Source organism: Dermacentor variabilis, chromosome 4 (genome assembly GCF_050947875.1).
Source record: "Dermacentor variabilis isolate Ectoservices chromosome 4, ASM5094787v1, whole genome shotgun sequence".
Lineage (NCBI taxonomy): Eukaryota > Metazoa > Arthropoda > Arachnida > Ixodida > Ixodidae > Dermacentor > Dermacentor variabilis.
In genome coordinates, this window is record NC_134571.1 from 187766126 (window position 1) to 187787556 (window position 21431).

Genomic DNA, 21431 nt, shown 5'->3' on the forward strand with positions numbered 1-21431 from the left:
ATGTGAAGTGTTCCCACTGGCAGACTAATCTTCGTCTTGAGCGAAAAACAAAGGTGGACACTTTCCAAGCAGCTGAGATGCTTGAAGCATCCTGGGGGGAAACCAAGTGCAGACATTGATATGAACTGCTTCAGCAAGGCCCAGATCACAAAAAGGTTCAGGCTGTGCAAACTGACAGTGGAGAGGAGGAGCCTTCAGGCCCGCCCAATGTCGCCGAAGCTTGGTTTTCACTGCGCCCGCACGAATGGAGCAGCCCCGGGCAACATACAGCTTTGCGAGCGATTTTTGGTATGCGGACGAGTGTGCTGTCATTACTAAAGAGACATCAGATGAGGCACTGGTGGAAAGCATCCGATATCACAGTCACGACAGATCTTCGGAGGTTGATTCATCATGTGCTCTGCCTTCGGCGTATTTTTGTGTCTATTTGTGCGGCTTCGCATTTGTATGATCGGTGCCACTACCTCTGTGTGCCGTTATGAGAGTGAAGTGGCGCGAAGTAACGTGGCTCATTTCTTCGATCTCCATGGCGATCTCTGCTAACTGAGATCATCAATGCGCCATTGATGTTTTGCGCCATGTCGTGGGCTTGCTAGACAATGATGGAGCAGCGTTGTGTCCCTTGATGTCTTGCGAGTGTTCTGTGTTGCTGTCCCTCAGGAACAAGGGACAGAGGAAAGTAACAGCTTTTTGCAGCTAAATAAATGTGTTCTGGGTGAGGTCTACCTCCAGTTCCCTCTTTGATAACTTTGTGTGTTTCTTTTATGGATTTACGTGCTGCAACTGCACACAATAAATATCTGTAGCATGTAACGCAAATTTCCGAGCATTTGTCAATTTTGTTATATCCAGGTTTAACTGTCCAGTGAACTCTCGTTAAGACGAACTCGATAAAATTGAGTTCTTGCATACAACGACCAACATGGGAACAATTGTTTGGTTTCCCATAGACTAAACGCAAAACAAATCTACTTAAGACAAACCACATCAGACGTACCATATTTACTCGCATAATAGGCGCACCCCCAGTTTGGCCGCGGAAAATCTGATTTTTTTATTTCCGCGCATAATAGGCGCACCCCGAACTTGGCACTGTAATCAGTACCACATTTACACAATTGCAAGCCAACGCCCTCCTGCCCCTCCATCTCGGTTAGAAAAAAAAAAAAAAGCACGCACATTCCACAACCCAAGCTTATCAACGCATTTGCTGGACTACTAGTCTCATTAGTGTTGCTGCCGTTGCAGCTGCCGAGGGCCCACAGCACATACAACATCGCGAAAACTAGTTCTTCCATTAACTACCGACACCCCCCTCCCCAAACCGCCACGAAGCCAGCGAGCACGACGACCTAACGCGTCCGCAGAAACAAAACAAAAGAAAAAAGAAAACAAAACGCATCAACGAGCGAAAAGTTCTTCCATCAACTATCGATAACACCCCCCTCCCCTCCAAACAGCCGCGCGGATGTAAGCTTTTCGCTACCTTCGCTTAGGCAGCTCGGAAAGCTGGGCAACTCTCGGAGGCCGGGCAACTCGACACAAGCGACAGTGCCATCGCCATCAATGCTCTACACAGGCTGACACAGGCAAAGAAAAGACAAAACGCCACATCTCGCCATTTTTCAAGCAGCGTGCAGTTCGTGTGGTTGCGGGTTCCACAATGGGCAAGTACGGCAGCTACACGGCTGCATTCAAACTGAAAGCTGCGCAGTATGCACTCGAGCATGGGAACCGTGCTGCAAGCAGGCATTTCAGTGTCGGAGAAACAAGCATTCGCTACTGGCGAGGTCAGCAAGAAAAACTTCACGCCACAAAGAAGTCGCGACGGGCCTTCCGCGGTGCAAAGTCGGGAAAGTATCCGCAAGTGGAAGATCAACTAGTTCAACACATACGGGGCCTTCGACAGGACGGTTGTGCAGTGTCTCTCGACATAGTGCAGACTGAGGCACGCAGAATTGCGCGAGCACAGGGAATCGAAGCGAAAGACTTCAAAGCAAGCTCCGGATGGACAACGCGCTTCATGCGATGCCATGGACTTACCCTGAGGAGGCGCACAACGTTGTGCCAGCGCTTGCCCTCAGCATACGAAGACAAGGTACTCGAGTTCCACCGTTTTGTCATACGGCTCCGGCAGCAAAAAAACTTAATTTTGTCACAGATAGGTAATGCAGATCAGACTCCTCTCTGTTTCGACATGCCGAGAAATACAACAGTAGAGGAAAAAGGTGCACGAAGTGTGCTTATTCGAACATCTGGCGCAGAAAAACAAAGGTGTACTGTCATGTTGGCAGTGACTGCGGATGGGCGCAAACTACCACCTTATGTTATTTTTAAGAGAAAGACACTCCCAAAGGGAAATTTCCCTCGAGGCATCTACGTGAGGGTCCAAGAGAAAGGTTGGATGTCCGCGGAATTGATGGTGGACTGGGTCAAGACTGGGAAGCGTAGCAGGGGGCGGCAGAAAGTTAGGTGGGCGGATGAGATTAAGAAGTTTGCAGGGACGGCATGGCCACAATTAGTACATGACCGGGGTTGTTGGAGAAGTATAGGAGGCCTTTGCCCTGCAGTGGGCGTAACCAGGCTGATGATGATGATGATGAAGGGTCAAGACCGTCTGGGGCCGGTGGCCGGGCGGCCTGTTGTATCCGGCCATGCTCGTTTTAGGCAGTTTTCAAGGGCACCTTGTAGAACGTGTACGAGAGAAGTTGTCAGAGCTGCGTATGGATATTGCCGTGATTCCGGGAGGCCTCACTTCTGTGCTGCAACCTTTGGACGTTTCCCTTAATAAGCCTTTTTATGACAACGTTCGAAGGCTGTACACCAATTGAATGGCTGGAGGACAGCGTCAACTAACCCCCGGTGGCAAAATTAAGAGGCTGCCTATGGAAATTTTGTGTGAATGGATAGTGGAAGCTTGGCGAGAGATCTCCGATGACGTCATCAGGAAAAGTTTCATGACGTCATCAGGAAAAGTTTCAAGAAGACTGGGATCTCCAATGCACTGGATGCGAATGAAGACAACATGCTGTGGAGCTCAGACAAGGAAGACGAGTCTCCACCCGGCGGTGATGAGGATGTGCTCTCCGACTCGGAATAGTCTTAATAAATTTTACGTGTGTGTTCAGTCAACGTCTCTCGCCTGTTCATTAATAGGTAAGTAGGTAGCTTTTATTTTCCCTTTTATGCTGGATTTATTGGTAAATTATGTGAGAGTAGCCATATTCCTGACATATGTTAAAATTTAAAGCGCGAGAATGAGAGTTGAAAAAATTTCGTAAATTTCACCCCGCGTAATAGGCGCACCCCGAACTTCGAGCCGGATTTTCTGAAAAAAAAGTGCGCCTATTATGCGAGTAAATACAGTACTCTTCGGTTAAGATTAACATTTGGAGTGGCTGCCACTGCTACCAATCCTGGAAGCTAGGGTGCCTTTGGTGCACAATGCCCGTGGACAGAGGCGAAAACAAGAGGAGGAAACAAGAAAAGTTACTGTGACGTTTCACTTCGTGAACACGGGTGACGCACAGTCATATGGGTGCTATAGTGCGCACAAAGCCAATGGCCTTCGGTGCGCCTAGACACCTGCACCGTCCACGTCACAGATCGTATTCAAGACAGGCCTCAAGCACTGCATCATACGCAGCAACCACCGTAGTAGAATGCCCCTATGTAAACATTCAATTACAAACTAAATTGACAAGCACGGTATCAGTGAGCACAGGCAAACATGAGCACATCATACTCAATGACCACGGACGCTTGCTGTTAGAACGCTGGTGAGAGCAATCAAGGCAGAAGCAGTGAGCGAAGTGACCTTCGTGCCGTTTTTCACTTCAACGCAAACTGCGGGGCGAGAACACAGCACACACGAAGGTACGATCCATCGGCCCCACCTATACGTGCCCCCCCAAACAGATCACTTTCAAGATAAAGCCAACACAATGGTGCACAAATGAATTACAACTCCCCTCTCCCCCGGTGCCATACACATGACTGAAGACTGCAAACTTCGTCTCTCTTTCCTCCCTTGCGCACGCAAGACTGAACCACCATCGTCGGCTCACCATCGCACGCTTTCACCCGCACACACAGCGAAGGTACCCAAGGACGACGTTATCACGAGATGAACCCGGTACGTCCGTATCGCAAACGTAGGCTGTAGCAACTGCTAGAGAGGCCAACCCAGCACACCTCTGCCTTCATTTTTTCTCTACGATGCTTTGCCTCGTTTCTCCTTCCCCACTTTGCTTAACATCACTTAGATTTTCCTCAAGGTGGCGTTGCTTTGCCACGCGCTCCTTAGTGCTTTCGCTAGCTCGGAGCTTGCATTGATGAACGGTGAGGTGGCAGATGCCTGCTTGATCTCCCTTGTGAACTTTTTCCAGCAGCACGATGGCACAGAAGGATTTTTAGGGTCAGTAGGCGAGATGACGTTGGGTTGTGGCTGCTCATGGATTTGCACAGAAGCGACAATCATCCACCACAGACTAGAAGAAACCAAGCAACAGTACCACTTGAAGACAGTTTTGTGTGAAGTTCAGCTAAATAAATGCTTCTTATGTCATTTTTTTCTGCTGCTGTAAGTCTAATTCATTTACAATTTTGAAGTAACATATTTCGATGCACCTGGTCATGCGGGCAAAGACGAACAACTTTTCATGATCCCTTCGAGTTCATCTACTGTATTCTGTATTCAGTCTACTATATTTTGACACCAATAATTCGGACAGCTCTGCAGCACTGCAGCTAGACGACGACTATGTGTAAGGACGACCAATATTTTGGACACCTTACAGCGCACCGTGCAGTAACTCCGACGCCAACCGTGCGACCGGGTCCTAATTTGGCTGCCGAGTCAAGCAGAAATAGCAATATTTTCATTTTAAAACATCGCCGGCGGCTCCTCGAAACCGAAACTAGCAAAGCCTAGTCAATCTAACAATTGCCAATGAAGATTTGCTGCATACATTGACTTTACTTTCGTGTACCTGTAGCGACAGCATGACAATGGCAGAGATACCGACTGCAATTTTGTAGTGATGCCTTCTGCTCAATTCTATGCCACTCTTACCCACAATTCATGGCCGGCTGATCCGCTGATAACGCATGGAGAGTGTCACCCTGACCACTGACAACAAGCGTGAAAAGGAATAGCATAGAAGGCATTGCTAGAAACTGGAGGCCACAGAGTGTCTAGGCCAAATGCAAGCGTATGTGTGCGCAGCAACATTCTTTCACAAACTTGGGCCACATTCATAAATGATCACTTGCGAAATATGCTTTCGTTTTCACGATACTATTTCGCGTGGTTAGCACCGGACGCATCGATGGGCAGCAGCGCTTGCACACTGTAATAAGATAGTGTGCTCAGCACTGTGCCAAGAATGTTGTCACTCGCAGATGCGGATGCATCTTGCACTAGTCACACATACCGTATTTACTTGCATAATGATTACACTCGCGCAATGATCGCACGCATGAATTTTGTTGTCAAAATTCGATATTTTTTTCTTTCCCGTGTAATGATCGCACCCTGAACTTGTCACAGCGATATGTTGTGTGCCAAGTCTAGCTAATGATGATCGCGCTTGCCATCTGTCAAATGCTACACAAACGACTCAAGACAAACCGAGTGGTCTGCATGCACCCAACATTCTTAAGCAGATGCCCCATTTCATTCCTTTCATCACTTTCCGCACTTCCACGAAAAAAAAAAAGCAACAACCAAACTTGCCTCGGCTTTATAATAATATTTGGGGTTTTACGTGCCAAAACCACTTTCTGATTATGAGGTACGCCGTAGTGGAGGACTCCGGAAATTTTGACCACCTGGGGTTCTTTAACGTGCACCTAAATCTAAGCACACGGGTGTTTTCGCATTTTGCCCCCATCGAAATGCGGTCGCCGTGGCTGGGATTCGATCCCGCGACCTCGTGCTCAGCAGCCCAACACCATAGCCACTGAGCAACCACGGCGGGTTGCCTCGGCTTTATTATTTGTAGGCTTCATAATGGTTTTGGTCAACAACATAAAGGGCGCCTTTCGATTCTTGTCTGCACTCATGGGCACGCAAGGAATCGCGATCAACAACGATAGTGGCCACGTTTACAGTGATACATTAGAAGTGTACCCTAATCATACGCCGACGCTTGTAATACAGCTAAGATATTCGCCCACCCTTAGTGGAAACGTGCCGTATTAGGATAGCAGTGAAGACAAATGCCGCAGTTTCTGCAGCATGCCCGCCATGTGTTTCTATGTCACTGGCAGCTAAGCACGCACATCTCTGTTTCTGTCCCCCCAAAGTGGACATGGCTACGTTATTGTCACAAACTTGCCAATATTAACGATATTATCCATTACTGATAGGGAAGAAACTGTCTCAATGCGCGTAACGTATTCACGCGAAGAAAAATAATTGCGTTCGGCAAGTCCGGCTTGCTCCGTCGGCTGCCATTTTTGTTTCGGTGTCCCGCAGCAAATGCGGGACAAAAAAAAATTGTTTTCTTTTCGCGGGAAATTTAACCCGCGTAATGATCGCACCCCTGATTTTGCGTCAATTTTTCTCACAAAAAAGTGTGATCATTATGCGAGTAAATACGATAATCATACTTAACTTGTTTCGACAGGAGCAATACTTTGTCGCTATATTGATTCAATGCTAAACTCATTACCGTGAACAGTCATCGCGAGATGGGTTCCACCATTTTCTTTTTCACAAAGCTTTTCATTTCGAACCCCTTTTAAAAGAAACCCTTTTTGCACCGTGTGCCAATGTGCCATACAATCTTTAATGCTAATCTTTACATTTCTGGAAGTCTTTAAACTTCCGAAAATCATGAATCAACAAACTGGCCTACACCCACACTCTGCTATCCATCTCTAGCATAAGCGTGGACTAGAATTGCCTTGCGACATCAGCTGCACTCACCACGCAAACAAAATACATCAAGACCACTGTACAGAACCTCTTTTGTTAATGCAGTAAAAGCTCATTAATTCGAATTTGACGGGACCAAAAAAAAAAAGAAAATATGTCCGACTTAACCGAATGTTGTATTATTGAGGGTGTCAAGAAAACAATGAGCACATCCTTAGTACGTCAGCAGCTTTTACTTACTGAATGAATGAGTAAATCCAGTCTATTTTGCACAAAAGCAGTGCGGAAGCTGCTATTTTCGGCATCTTATGACTGATCAACGCAGCCACGGCACGTGTCTTCCGCAGAGAAAGTCATTTTACTACCAAGCACACATCACAATTATTTTTTCGCCAGTGAGCTGGTTACCGTCCATCACGATAAAGCTGGTGTTTTCATAATCAAAAACCTGTCCGAACGAAAACTACTGTTTCTGCAACCGAAACCACGGCTGCTGTAGACGCGATCATGGACGGCGACTAAACAGTCGTCAAGGCACACAGCCAACGTGGTGCTATGCATGGTGGTAAATGCAAGAATGAAGGCTTTAAGGGCACAAATAGGCACGAAGTGTTCTGTCGTTGCTCTCAGTCACGTAGGACTTTCACTGGTGACTACGGCAATGAAAACTCCGCCGCTACGTTTCAGTAGCGACGAACACCGGATTTGCTCATTTGTGCCGCTCGCCGAGCTCCAAAAGTTGTGCGAATTGACTGACGTGCAGCCAAATACGTCCGAATTAATGAGAGTTTCATTGCATTAAATAATGCACACGCCTGCCGGGACCAAAGGAAGAGTGAATTATCTAATTTTCCAAATAAGCAAGGGTCGAATTAACCTGCTTTTGTGTATTCTTACTGCAGTTTTGTCTTTTACCCCTACTCATTTCTGTAATGCCTTGAAACTATCTGAAATGAATAAGCGAATAAATAAAGGCACTCCACAATAACGTTCAGCCCGATTCCTGCTTTGCAAAGCTCTTTTCATTCAACCATGTCTTGTCTTGAAAACAAGTACCTTTCCTGAAACAAGGCACTCAGGGCTTCAGTGCACAAATAAAGGCCCTGAACAATATTGGAGAAGTTGCTTGCTCCAGTCATACCTGGGCCTTTAGCGAGCGCCGCCGAATGCTCTTTGCAGCAATGACAGCAGCGCCAGCACGGACTGGTGTGCCACCATTTGCCACCTGTGCATTCTTGCTGGCTGGTGTGCCTACACGCCTGCTGGATCCAAGGGTGGCATTGCTTGCCCCAAGCCGGAACATTTTGGACGCGCTGCCAGAAGGTGTTCCACAGAAGGTCCGCTTTGTGTTGCTCGACTTTGCAGGCGTGGCTTTGCGACGGTTCTCCTGCAAGTGAAGTCAGCAAGCAAACTTGAATTTCAACAGCACAGTGGCCATTCCAACTACAATGCACCAAGAACAGGCTTACTGCCTGCAGGTCAACGAACAAATTCACATCCCTTTCAGATGCTGCATGCACAATGGTACATGCCGACATGATATTGCCTCAAATTCGGAATTCATACAAACGAAGATAACGACACAGCACATTCCAGGCATTCTTGAGACACTTCTGATGGGAGCTATGCTGTAACATTCCCTATTTTGTTCAAGGCTGGATGCAACAAAACATTGGACTGCGCAAAGAGCCTAGTTTAATGCTAAATTCCAATGGCAGAATTGGAGTGCTCCCGGATCAAAAGTTTCTGCTTTTTTTTTTAAGCAACTCTGTACCAATGACAGATTGAGAGCACCGATCACTTATTCCAATGACAGATCAACAGTGGATCTCAATCAGAGATTGCCCTGCAAAGCAGTTCAGACCGCTCAGACAAAGCTGACAGGTTCAACCGGAAGTCTGAGTGACAGTTCCTCGAGCAGCCATTGACTGAATTGACTTATAGCAGACCGTATAAAAAAGACGAGAGCAGATTATCACAGACAGCACGCGCCACTCAAATGAAAAGGTAAGAGAGACATAGGTTTAGCAAGCACATATATTCTCAGAATTTATGCACCGAAATAACTGAAGTTCCGCACACAGAACATGCCACAGAACTGCAATAAAGTGAATTTGGCATGGTTGGTTCATGTTGCATAAAATATGAGTAACATCACAGGACACAGGACATAAGAAGGAGACAGACAAAGTTCTGAAGTCGACACTTCGTCCGTCTCCTTATATCCATCGTCTTGTGCTGGTACTAGCTTTTTTTTATGCCGCAGAAGTACAGCAGGAACCTTTGTCATTTGCAAAAACAGGAACGTGTCACTTTGGCGTTAGCTAGTACATGCCAGCACACTGTCAGTGGAACGATGGTCGGCATGCTGATTTTATTGGTGCCGTCGACAACTTGTGCTCGTCAGATGCGGCATCGTCAACGTGGTATGATAGAATGATTTCGGTGACGCACTGTGCTGAATAGTTGGCCAATTGTTGGCAGAGCGTCTCGTTGGTCTCCTATACACCCAGTGATGCCACGCCTGAAGGAGGGACCCGGGTCTCGGGGACCGAAAATCAGCCTAAAGTTCTAATGAAAAATTTTTGTTTTCCGTGTTCCTGACGCGTTTCCAAGCTAATCTCTGAAATTTGTTTACAAAATACCACATAGTTCTTTTGTTATTGTGATCTAAAGATGCAAATCCACAAGCGTTGCCCTTTAAATTGGGGGCAAATTGCGCTTGATTTTCATCGCGCATAACTCGAGAACTACGTGCTCTGCCAGCGACATCTTGGTATCAATCGAAAGCTCAAGTTTCTGGCTTTCTTTATTCGTCACTCAGCAACATTGCCGGTGGTGCAGTCACGAAAAAAAAAACAGAAAAGGAAATACACAGCGCATGCTATTATTAGCCAGTTTGAGCATGTGACCAAGATGGCGAGTCATGATTTGCTCCAAGGACCACGAGCGCTCAAACCACGAAAAAAGCTGCAATTTTGTCTTAGTCTCGCGACTGTGACGCTAGATATGCTGGAGGTCCGACCAAGTTTCGTTCCTTGAATCGTTACTGGCAAAAACGTACGAGATGCTATAAACTTCCAAAAGCGATTCCGTCATCGCAGTCAGCACAGGATACTCGGCAGCTCGCCACTGAAGTCGTGCCGCCGCCGAACGTCGACGCCTCAACTGCTTTGCCAGATCACGCATATCCACACGCCAGTCACACTCGTGTAAGAACTGAACACGGCTGTCGTAACTGAAGAGGAAATGGATAAGATAAGGGCACATGAGAAAGCTACGCTCGACAAGATTGCATCTAGGACAGCTATGAAGGGAACGATTCAGCCTTTTCTTGAAGATCCGACTGCCGATAGTGCAATAGCCTCAGTAGTAAAGCCTGCTGCTCCGTATGTTGTCATTCGACTTGCAGCAGTGAACAGCCTTCTCGGCGTTTTCTCATGCAATACTTGCAGTGGTTCTCCGTAGCTGGTGCAAAGCAATCAGGATTACAGTCTTGCTACTAAACTGACTGTGGTTTGAGAGATCTGCGGTGAAGTTGTGTCGGGATGGAGCTCGGGGAATTGAGGGCCCAAAAACATGTAATCCTTTTGAAGTGAACGTATTCGCAGTGCGTGCTGGGTCGTCGACCGGCAACGGCAAAACGGCCATGAATTATAACCAGTACATGCTGATGACCTTGGGTGCAGTTTTTTCAAGCTTTCTTTCAATATATCAGTTGTGAAATGTTTTTTGTTGCTTTCTCAAAACCACAATTTTGATGGTGCCGTATTGGACGAGCATTATCTCTGCTTCTGCTATCAGTGTAATTTTTTTTCCCAGAAAGGCAAAGCTGTCTACAGTGCAAATACCATATTTATAAGATTGGAAGTTGACTCGAATGTAAATCTACCCCCCCCTCCATATCACGACAGAAAAAAAAAAAGAAAAGAAAAAGCAGCATACCCGAGGGCACATTCGATAACGAAAATTTATTAGCAGCTTGCATGGTCACTGGACTATTCTTCACTAGTGCTGCCATCGTCATCGCTGTTAAGGTCCCACAGCGCGTCGTCGTCCAGCGAAATTCCCCATTTGGCAAACGACCGCACTACGACATCTTGTGGAACAGCAGCCAACGCCAAACGCACCGAATCACACACAGTCGTCAGTGAGGCTCTTTTGACAGGTCAGGTTGGCGTAAGTTCGTGGTCTTCTGCCGCCAGCCACTCGTACTCACGGCGGAGCAGGTCCTCCAAGGCGAAAATCCGGGCTTGTTTCATCACAATGTCACACTTCACTGGTTGGGACCGATCACGTACTTCAGTGACGTACCCTACAAGTTTCGCCTAAGTCGATGCACCCCGCAAGCTTGGCCTACAGCCCTGAAAAGCATCCTAACTTCGGCCCGTGGGAAATTCTTCACTTGCCGTCACAGGCGAAAATTTTGCTTCGCTGCAGTCGCCACTCTTGCACCACCTGTTCGGAAACATTGAACTTGCGGCCCGCTGCGCACTGATTTATTTCTTCGGCGTAACGGATGGCAGCCCTCTTGAACGCTGCTGTGAACGAGAGCCGAATGTTTAGTGGGCCTGGAGCATTCATGACGACTGAGGAAGCCTGGAAGTAGCGTGTAGCCGGCAGTCGAGTCGAACGCATCTAACTAAGAGCCACAGGGAAACAAACACGTGAGCGGCGTCTGCTCTTCCATGAACTATCGATAGTCCCTGCAAGCGCCGCCGTTCCGTGGGTGCCGTCGCGAATGGAACAGCGGCACTTCCATCGACTATCGACACCCCCCATGAGTGTTGCATACGCTGTAAAACCCTAAAAAATGTTGAAAAACCCTTCCAAAAAGCGAACAAACGCGCGGGATAGCGAGAACTACGGGTGGGGCCATAGAGCAAACATAAAATTGTAGCTCCCCTGATATCTCGTTGGTCTCTTTTTTTCTTTTGGCGGTGCCATGTTTTGGTTTCGATTGTAAGCCGACCCTCCCACTCCCTCCAGTGTATGATAATACAAGGTTCCTAGACAAAAATACAAGAAAATGCCCCCCAATTCATGTAAGAAGACTGACTGCAACTTCTGCCGTGCAGAGGCCAAGCGGTATTGCATGATCCAATGTTCAATGCAAGAACGTCAGCAGCATTAGCACTTCCAGTGATGGCGCTTGTGCCCAATGCACCACAGGCAATGCCACAAAGGCTACAGTGACCTTTCTTATTCCTCCCATTTGCAACCAAATGTGTCACATTAACGATATAGGCTGCGCCATGCAATTTGATGCAACAGTAACTCTGATTATTTTATGTTGCAAATTATGAAGTGATCATTGCATGTAAGGTATCGCAGATCTAAACCTATTTGAAACCAGGGGCCGTATTCTCAAACGTTCTCCTTCCGCGATGGTTTGGCCGCCGTGATAGTCACTGCTTGTCACAGTGACTGCTTACCCGTGACGTCAGCGTGCACTACCAATATGCGCTGTTGAACGCTTCACATCGCATGAGAAAGCGCAACGTGCGAGTGCAGAGCGGCCTGGGTGTGCTGTTTTCGAGTGCAGTGGCCGCAGTACAGGTTCTGCGCACTGACTACGGTTGGCTACGGCTTATTTAGGTAAAATACATTGAATAAAGAAGTGTGAAGTGTTTTATTTTAAATGAATCAACAAATATCGCTGTGAAACAATGCGTGCAAGGCATCACCAATAAAGCTACTATAAACTACCACCCTACTTTATCTCTACTATACATGAATACTTTGTTTAGCTCAAAACGACAGGCACAAGAAAGACGACCAGGACAAGGCGCTACTCTCAACTAACATCATTTTATTGCGTCACTCCTTTATAGACTGCTCAAACCAGAGGAACATGCACAGTGAGCACCATGCGGTGGAGCCACCAACATCCGATCCCAAGAGCGCACTCATGCGACAGAATCCAAAAAACCAAATTCAGCGCTGTACAAGGTTAAGGAAGGCACACTAATGCACTGTGACCCCAATGACTGAATGACAAATGCTTCCGATAACTCTCGGGCGGTGGTGTCACGGCACTTTTTCAAAATCGTGGTATCACGAAACATGGGTTTGCACTTGCATGTTTTACAATGCTGAGCCAATTAGCACAGCAATTTGGCTCAGCATTGTAAAACATGCAAGTGCAAACCCATGTTTCGTGATACCACGATTTTGAAAAAGTGCCGTGACACCACCGCCCGAGAGTTATCGGAAGCATTTTTCATTCAGAGCTAATTGGCTCAGCTCAGCGCATGCCGTTGGCGGAGGTGTGGCCAAGGCGGTAGTTTCGCAGAAGGCGACTACTTCAGAATAGGGGCCCAGGTGAGTGGAGTGACCCATTCTTGCAAATTGCGATTGCAGTGCATCACTTGCATTCACAAACTGTATGTTGCATACTGGAAGCACACAGGTGAACAAACGCATGGTTTCAGGTAACCTTCTGTACACAGGTTGTAGTTGTAACACTTGAAGCAATTATTTATAGAAAGCATTGTACATCATTGTAGAATTATACTTATAATGGATTATTAAGGCATCACTGCAAGGGTGGTGGTCTCGCTGTGTACGTAAATAAATTGTACAAACATTCTGTAATAGATTAATTTTGTGTAGCAGATTCTAATGTGGAATGCATTACTGTATCTACTAAACATGTAGCGGTCGTTGCAATATACAGACCTCCCACTGGTAACAAACAGCACTTCTACTTCCTTGAAAATTTACTCGTGTATCTCACTTCAACAGGATGCGTATTTATTATTATGGGTGACCATATTGTTATTGTCGAATAACTTATTGTCGAACGATTTATGTGCTACACAATTCAATAATACCGTTGCATTCTTTGCCTGGTGGAATTTTATATCTTTACCTACCACATGTTTTACCATCTTTTACCAGACATATCTTTACCTACATACCAAACATATTCTGTTTCCTGCCTGTCATGCAGGACACAGATATGAAGGTCCCGCAGTTATACAGAGTAATTAATGCTAACACAATAACTATGTTCAAACATTAGTTGAACGTTCACATTGGGATAATGTGTACGATACAATTGAGGTGAACAAAGCATATACTGCACTTATTAAACAGTTTCTTTAGTGCTACAACAATGCCTTTCCTCTAAAAGAAATTAAAACTTGCAAAAAGTTTAAAATGCCTTGGATGACTCGGGAACTATACAAAAAGATTAAGATGAAAAGCCATTTGTATCACAAGTTTATGAAGAGCCGTGATGCCAACACCCTCATTGAACTTAAAAAATACAGAAATAAATTTAACCAGGATATTAAAGGAGCCAAATGTACTTATTATATTGATTGGTTTACAGAAGCACAGTGACAGTAGAAAAGTTTGGCGAGAAATTACCTTTTTAACTAATAAATGTAATTCAGACCCACCCGTTACTATTATGACAGTCAATGGTGAACTTCCAGGCTCTGATCCCACAACCACTTTTAATTATTTTTTCATTAATGCAGCAGATTCTATATGTACATCGGAGACCACATCAGTGCCAGACACTTTCTAATCTAATCACTCCCTTACAAAATCCTGTTACGCTTATGCCAACAACTATACACACTCATGAAACGGCTTCATTAATTCATAAGGCAAAAAAATCATGTTTCACTTGCGTATGATGGCATACCAGCAGTACCTTTGAAGCATGCATCTTTTTTAATATGTGACGCCTTGTGTTACATCGTAAGTAGTATGCTAGAAAGCGGAGTGTAGCCAGATCAGCTGAAGACAGCACGTGTACGTCCAGTTTATAAAAGTGGGGGAAAGAATGACATATCTAATTACAGACTCATTTCTGTTCTACCTGTTTTATCAAAAGTCTTTGAAGGCGTCATTAATACTCGTCTCGAAAATTTTTTCCATAAGTGCAATGTTATTGTTATTACTTCCTCACAGTATAGATTCCTAACAACCACATCAACAGAGCGGGCACTGTTAACAGTAAAAGACGAAATTATTAAGAACATTGAAATGAAACAGTACACTCTTGGCCTTTAAATTTCTGAAAGGCCCCCCTCCCAATTCGATTGCGTTTATCAGAACACCTTGCTACACAAGGTTAACAGTTATGACATACGTGGTATTGCATCCGAATTGATAAAGAGCTATTTAAATAACAGATTGCAGTATGTTCACGTTAATGGCATACCCTCAGAGAAATTGGCAATTCAGCATGGTGTTCCTCAAGGACCAATATTAGGACCATTACTGTTTTTAGCATACTTAAACCTACCTGCAGCCTACCTATCTGAGGCCCACACTTTCCTGCAGTCATGTCTAGACTTTTCTTTAACACAGCTTATCACCCATCCTACGCGATCTTCGGCTACATCCGCTAATATTTTAGATCTAGTATTAACCACTGATCCTGATGTGTGCTTCGACTTAACTCATCAAGATGGGCTATCTGACCATGATATCATAACAGGTAGTCTTGCAGTTTCCCTTCCAAGACGTCCGTGCTCTGATAAGTACATCAGATGTTACAATAGAGCGGATTTTGACAGCATAAACTCCGCGCTATCTGACTTCTCTTTACATTTCCTCAATAGATGCCAATTTCAAACCATCGAACATAACTGGGCTGAACTTAAAACCACTCTTACTGAACTAATTAATCGATTCGTCCCTCTAACAAAAATAGCCTGCACCCCGACAGCCCCGTGGTTTACTGTAAAGCATCGGCGCCTTAATAATAAGAAAAAGCATTTATATCGTGAAGCCGATAAAGCCCGCGACTCAGATTCCTGGCACCGTTATAAGACCTGCGATAAGCAATATCAGTCACTGCTAAAATCATCTAAACGACATTTCTTTGCCCATGACCTATATACTATGCTCACTAACAATCCTCAACGTTTTTGGCGCGTAATAAACCCGAAGAGCTATCCCGATTTAACGCTAGTTGATGAGCACGATGATATGGTCCACCACTCGGAATGTGCTGATTTATTGAATAGCGCATTTTCATCTGTATTTACACAGGAAGACACCATATCTTCACCAACCCTTGACAATCTCATTAACATATCAATGCCAGAAATAATTGTTAGCGAAGCAGGTATTTCTTCTTTACTAAATAAACTTAAACTTTCTTCCGCCTCTGATCACACTGGCATTAATAATAAAGTGTTAAAACATTTGTCACCTAATTTATCACCTATATTATGTGCACTCTTCTCAGTCTTTATCAACTAACACTATTTTGCATGATTGGAAGGTGGCAAAAGTCATACCCATATTTAAGTCCGGAGACCGAACTCACCCATTAAATTACAGTACCGCCCCATCTCCTTAACTAGTGCTATTTGTAAATTACTTGAACACATCTTGTATACTGAAATCATTAACTACTTAGAAGAGCACAAAATTATTGTTGATTACCAACATGGCTTTTGTCGTGGTTATTCATGCGAAACAGAGTTAGCCGGCTTTTTACATGACATACATTCATACCTAGACCTAGGCTTTCAAGTTGATGCTACCTTCCTGGATTTTCGCGGGATCGAATCCCGGCCACGGCGGCCGCATTTCGATGGGGGCGAAACGCGAAAACACCCGTGTGCTTAGATTTAGGTGCACGTTAAAGAACCCCAGGTGGTCAAAATTTCCGGAGTCCTCCACTACGGCGTGCCTCATAATCAGAAAGTGGTTTTGGCACGTAAAACCCCAAATATTATTATTATTATTCCTGGATTTCTCGAAAGCTTTCGATCGCGTTGCTCACTAGAGACTAATACTGAAGCTAATGAACCTTAACATACACCCAACCGTTATTGGATGGATTAAGGATTTCCTCTCATGCAGAGTACAATATACGTCTGTTAACAACAGTACTTCCTCTTATACCAAAGTAACCTCCGGTGTTCCGCAGGGCAGCATTTTTGGCCCTTTACTTTTCTTAATCTATATTAATGATCTGCCTAACTGTGTGTCTTCCCACATCAGACTTTTTGACGATGACTGCGTAATATATCGATTAATTTCATGCGACAATGACAAAGATATTCTTCAAACCGATCTTAACGCTATTAACACATGGTGTTCAACATGGTTGATGACTCTTAATACAGCTAAAACGAAGTTATTATCATTTACTAGGCGCAACCACCGTATTCCAACATCTTATGTAATATCTAACAACATAATTGAACTTACAACTTCATATAAGTACCTTGGTGTTCACTTACAGTCTGATCTAACGTGGCATCATCACATCCGCCTGACGTTGGCATCAGCTAACCGCTCTTTAGGCCTCCTCAAACGCAACCTTAAGCATGCTCCAGCTAAACTACGCAGACTAGCATACATCACATTAATACGCCCCAAAATCGAGTATGCATCAGCCATCTGGGATCCTTTTCAAACATATATCACCCAAGAAATCGAATCACTGCAAAACCGTGCGGTCCGTTTCATTTTTTCTGATTATTCACCCTATACTAGCATTTCAGCACTAAAACCTCGCGCTCAGCTTGACGACTTATCTCATCGCCGCAGAATTGCCCGCCTCTCACTGTTGCACAAACTTTATCATCAACCGCACCTTCACCGTATCTTCGAACCAGCGACAGCCTTCTTTGCACGCACAGACCATATCTTCATGATAAAACGCATCAGTTGTCGCTCAGCTAACTATGCTAACTCCTTCGTTCCCCGAACAATTGTTGCATGGAATAACCTACCATCACACATGGTAGGTTATTCAAACCGATTTCGCAACCTTTCAGGAACTTTTACGCAATAGTTACATGTAAATATCCATCATGTACCGTTTCTTCATACATCGTTCAGTGTATATATTGTTTTGATCATTGTCTTACCATTCTGCGTGCACACTGTACAAGTGGATTCATGTCTCAATTTGTTAACGTGACAACTGAAGCAGCTTAGGGCAACACCCCGTTTTACTTCTTTTACATTGTACCTATTTAATTCCCTTAATTTATTTTCTCAGACAGTTTTGTATTTTCTATCTGAGTTTCACTTGCCTAATGTATTTCGTATATTGTTTACTTGTGTATTTTGCTAAATATCATACTTTTGTATAACTTTTGTGTTTTCTTTTGTAAAAATTTCGTATAACCTTTGCGTACTTCAGTTGTTTTTTCCGTAACGCTCAAAGCTCACATTTTTTCATGTATCGGTACCCCCTATGTAATACCCCTTCGGGGGCCTTTAGGGGTATTATGAAATAAAAAATAAAAATAAAATGATATCGCTAACATATCCGAATTGCCTAATCTGGTCATGTACGCTGACGATACGAATATATTTTTTTCATCCCACTCCTTGTCCCAAATGGAGGCTACGGCAAATGCACATTTAAGAAAGCTACATAAGTGGTTATTGATCAATAGGCTAAGCCTTAATTATGAAAGACAAACTACATTATTTTTCATCCTATTAATAGAGTGGAAAGTATCGATCTGAAAGTTGTCTTACGAGCACACTGAATTAAAGCGAGTTTCAAACCAGAAATTTCTTGGTGTTTGGTTCAATGAGAATCTTTCTTGGAAATTTCACACAACCAAAGTAATGTCTGATCTAAGCAAAACAGTCGGTTGTTTGTATAATATCTCATTTGTTGCCCCTCCCCGATTAAAGATATCCACGTATTACACACTCCTGTACTCAAGGTTATCATACTGTACTCTTGTTTGGGGAATTATGACGTCCAGCAATTACCTTAAACTATTTTCAATTCAGAAATGCACTTTGCGTGCCATTGAGAGGTTTCATGGCAGGACTTCAGATTTACCTCCGTCACCGCTACTTCAGAAACATGGCATCCTTAAAGTAAAAGAAGTATATAATTTCTGTCTACTTAAGTACATCCATCGTCATAAATTGTTCTTTTCTTGTCCAGATAATTCCAGCAGCCGATATGCTTTCTGAACGAAATGTAAACTTATTCCAATCACACGCACCAATTACAGCAAGCAAACACTAAGCTACCAAATTCCCACGGTAATAAATCAATTTCCCTTTGAAACTGAATATCATTTTCCACAAAAACGTTTTAAATCTACAATTAAAAAATGCCTATCGGAACCAACGGAATGAGATATTCATTTAGTCGACAGACTGTATTTATTTTACTACCTTTGAGATGTTTTTCTCTTATGCACATGTTGCAAGCTTTGCAATATTGTTTCTATGTTTTAGGACTGACATTTTTACGTTCATAAAAAAATTATGCATCTTTATAACGCTCAATGTTAAGTTGTGTATGCGATACAGTTCTTTTTTTGTACAAATTTCGTGAATGTTTACTGCGTCATACTTTCTACAAGGCTTGAGAAATTCATTGTGAATTTGTTGTGAAGTGCTTGCGCGCAATGCCAGCTGTTCTACGGGTGACCAGGACCTTGTCAGGCTCTTGCCTTTTGTCTTGGCGCCCTCTTTTCGTTGAAAAGAAATAAAATTACACTATATTGGAAGTGAGAATCAGTTAAAAAAAAAAAAAAGGGCAGTGCGAAATACACGAGTGATATCTATGTAATCGCACTACTGGCATAGCTTGTTTAACGTTGCCTGTTATAGATTAGGAAGACAAATACTGCCCTCACCCTTTCGAGGCGTTGGCGTTCTTTTTCTTCGGCACGCGCACGCTGCTGGGAATCCAAATGGTCGAGGAAGTCCTTACCCCAACGTGCAAATATTTCACTCCTGCCGCTGTAGGTGGTAATGTAGTCTTGAATTTCTTGCCTGAGCTGAAACCGAAATTTGAAAGAGCTCAGAATGCCAGGTTGAAAAAAAATAGTGCGGCGGTGTAAATCAAGTGTTGAGTCAAGTGTAAATCGGTGTAAATCAAGTGACGTACGTCTACGCTAAAGTTCCTTCATCAGCTTGAGTTTATACCTACAGTCGTTTGCCGAAATGACCAGCTTGCCTGTGGTTACTGGAATACAAGACACGTTCGGCGCTACGACAGAATGCTCGCAACGCACGCTGCTTCGATAGCTCTCGCTTGGGGTCGACGGCCAAGCGGCTAGCGGAGCTGTCTCGCGCGGGCGGGGGCGGGCTCCAAAACAACCGGAAGTGGACGATGTGACGTCGCATCGTGACGCTGAACCAATGAAGGCGGAGCTTAGCCCCACTCGCTCGGCGAACGAGTTGAGGAGGAAAAGCATGGCTAGGGAGGAGGGTAGCTTCTAATCGCTTGTAGCTCCATTAATACGTAACGCTTCACTTAAATTGTGGTGCGAATGTTCTACTTAAGCTGTACCCTACGCGTCTACAAAATTTGTCCGAACCGTTTCAGGGGCCCTTTAAGACTGCTCCTGGAACCAAATCTTAACTGCTGTAAAGAAATTCAGTCTGACCGTGCCAATAGTTCTCACATTAAAAGGGCAATTGGCAATGTTGGCCAATACTCTTAATAATGCCAGCATCCCATTTTTAGGAGAAACTGGCAATAAAAAACATGCTCTCCTGACGGCTCTGTGATGTAGGCCTCAGGTTGGCTGGTTAATGCCAATGAAGACGTCCCTCGTGCACACAACACCACCCACAGCATCAGCAGGCACACACCCTCGGGAGCTCTGTCTGCAGGCGCTGCCTCTCTTTGGTCTCAATAAGGAGGTGCCCTCCCCGGTTCATCAGGCGGGACGGGTCCGTGGCGAGCTTCTCCAGCTCTAGAAATCGCATCCACAGGGCTTCGTGACGCTCTGCCTTGGCTATGATGACCTTGTTCTCAGAGTAGAAGTCCTTCAAGGACTTGAGCAGCTGCTCCAACTTTGCCAGGTGTTCCTCGGTGGCATCTGGAAAGGCACAAGGCCAGCATGAACAATAGACATTCCAGAGACAGAGCAAAAAAATTTTGGTAAGACCACTGTGGCGCAAATAAAAAGGACAAGACAGACAAGACCAGACATCAATAGTGCCCGTTATGTTGTCCAGTGCCATCATGTTTCCATTTTATTTGAGCTATGATGGCCTAACGGAGAATACACCAACTAGCCCAAGAACAAGTTATCTTGAGAGCACAAAAGTAGTTAATGTCAGTAAGTGAGTGTCAACCATGCTCCATTTTTAAGGACTTCATTTCCAGCCATCATAAAGGGCAGGTAACAGACTGCAAATAAGATAGCTGCCTGACACTGAGGAAGTCCTGGTTACAATGCGCAAGATTAGCAGACAACGTGTAATGACCCCGTTTTCTAGCCTGGGCTGCGCCAATACATCCATCCTGCCCTGTGTGCTTTTGTTTAACTTTTTCACAAGTGTAGCAGTCAAGAACTACAATCGTAAGCGCAATCGCTGTGTGCTCCAGTGAACAGTTGTCTGCAATGGGGTAAGTCTCACTATGGACAACTGAGACAAGCTGAACCACAGTCAGCAAGCGAACATGCCGAACATGAAGATTCGGTGTGATACATTGATTGCACAGTTGTACAATGCACAGAAGAACCTCCTTCATAAGTTCTGGAAAAAAACCATGAGAAAAAAAATGAACCAACTGGGAAAACATACAATCTGAACTAACGAAAAAAATATTTGATGCTCAACT

General features: G+C 44.6%; 1 protein-coding gene across 3 annotated transcripts in view; it reads right to left on the reverse strand.

Moving 5' to 3' along the window:
* The window catches only part of LOC142580016 (protein regulator of cytokinesis 1-like), a 102968-nt gene that overhangs the window by 17761 nt on the left and 63776 nt on the right, over positions 1-21431 (reverse strand). For all 3 annotated transcript variants that reach the window (XM_075690735.1, XM_075690737.1, XM_075690736.1), the window contains 3 exons: positions 20453-20682; positions 19489-19632; positions 8025-8270 (listed from right to left, as the gene is read on the reverse strand). In XM_075690735.1, the coding sequence (XP_075546850.1) occupies positions 8025-8270; positions 19489-19632; positions 20453-20682 (620 nt within the window). The remainder of the gene's footprint in view (positions 1-8024; positions 8271-19488; positions 19633-20452; positions 20683-21431) is intronic.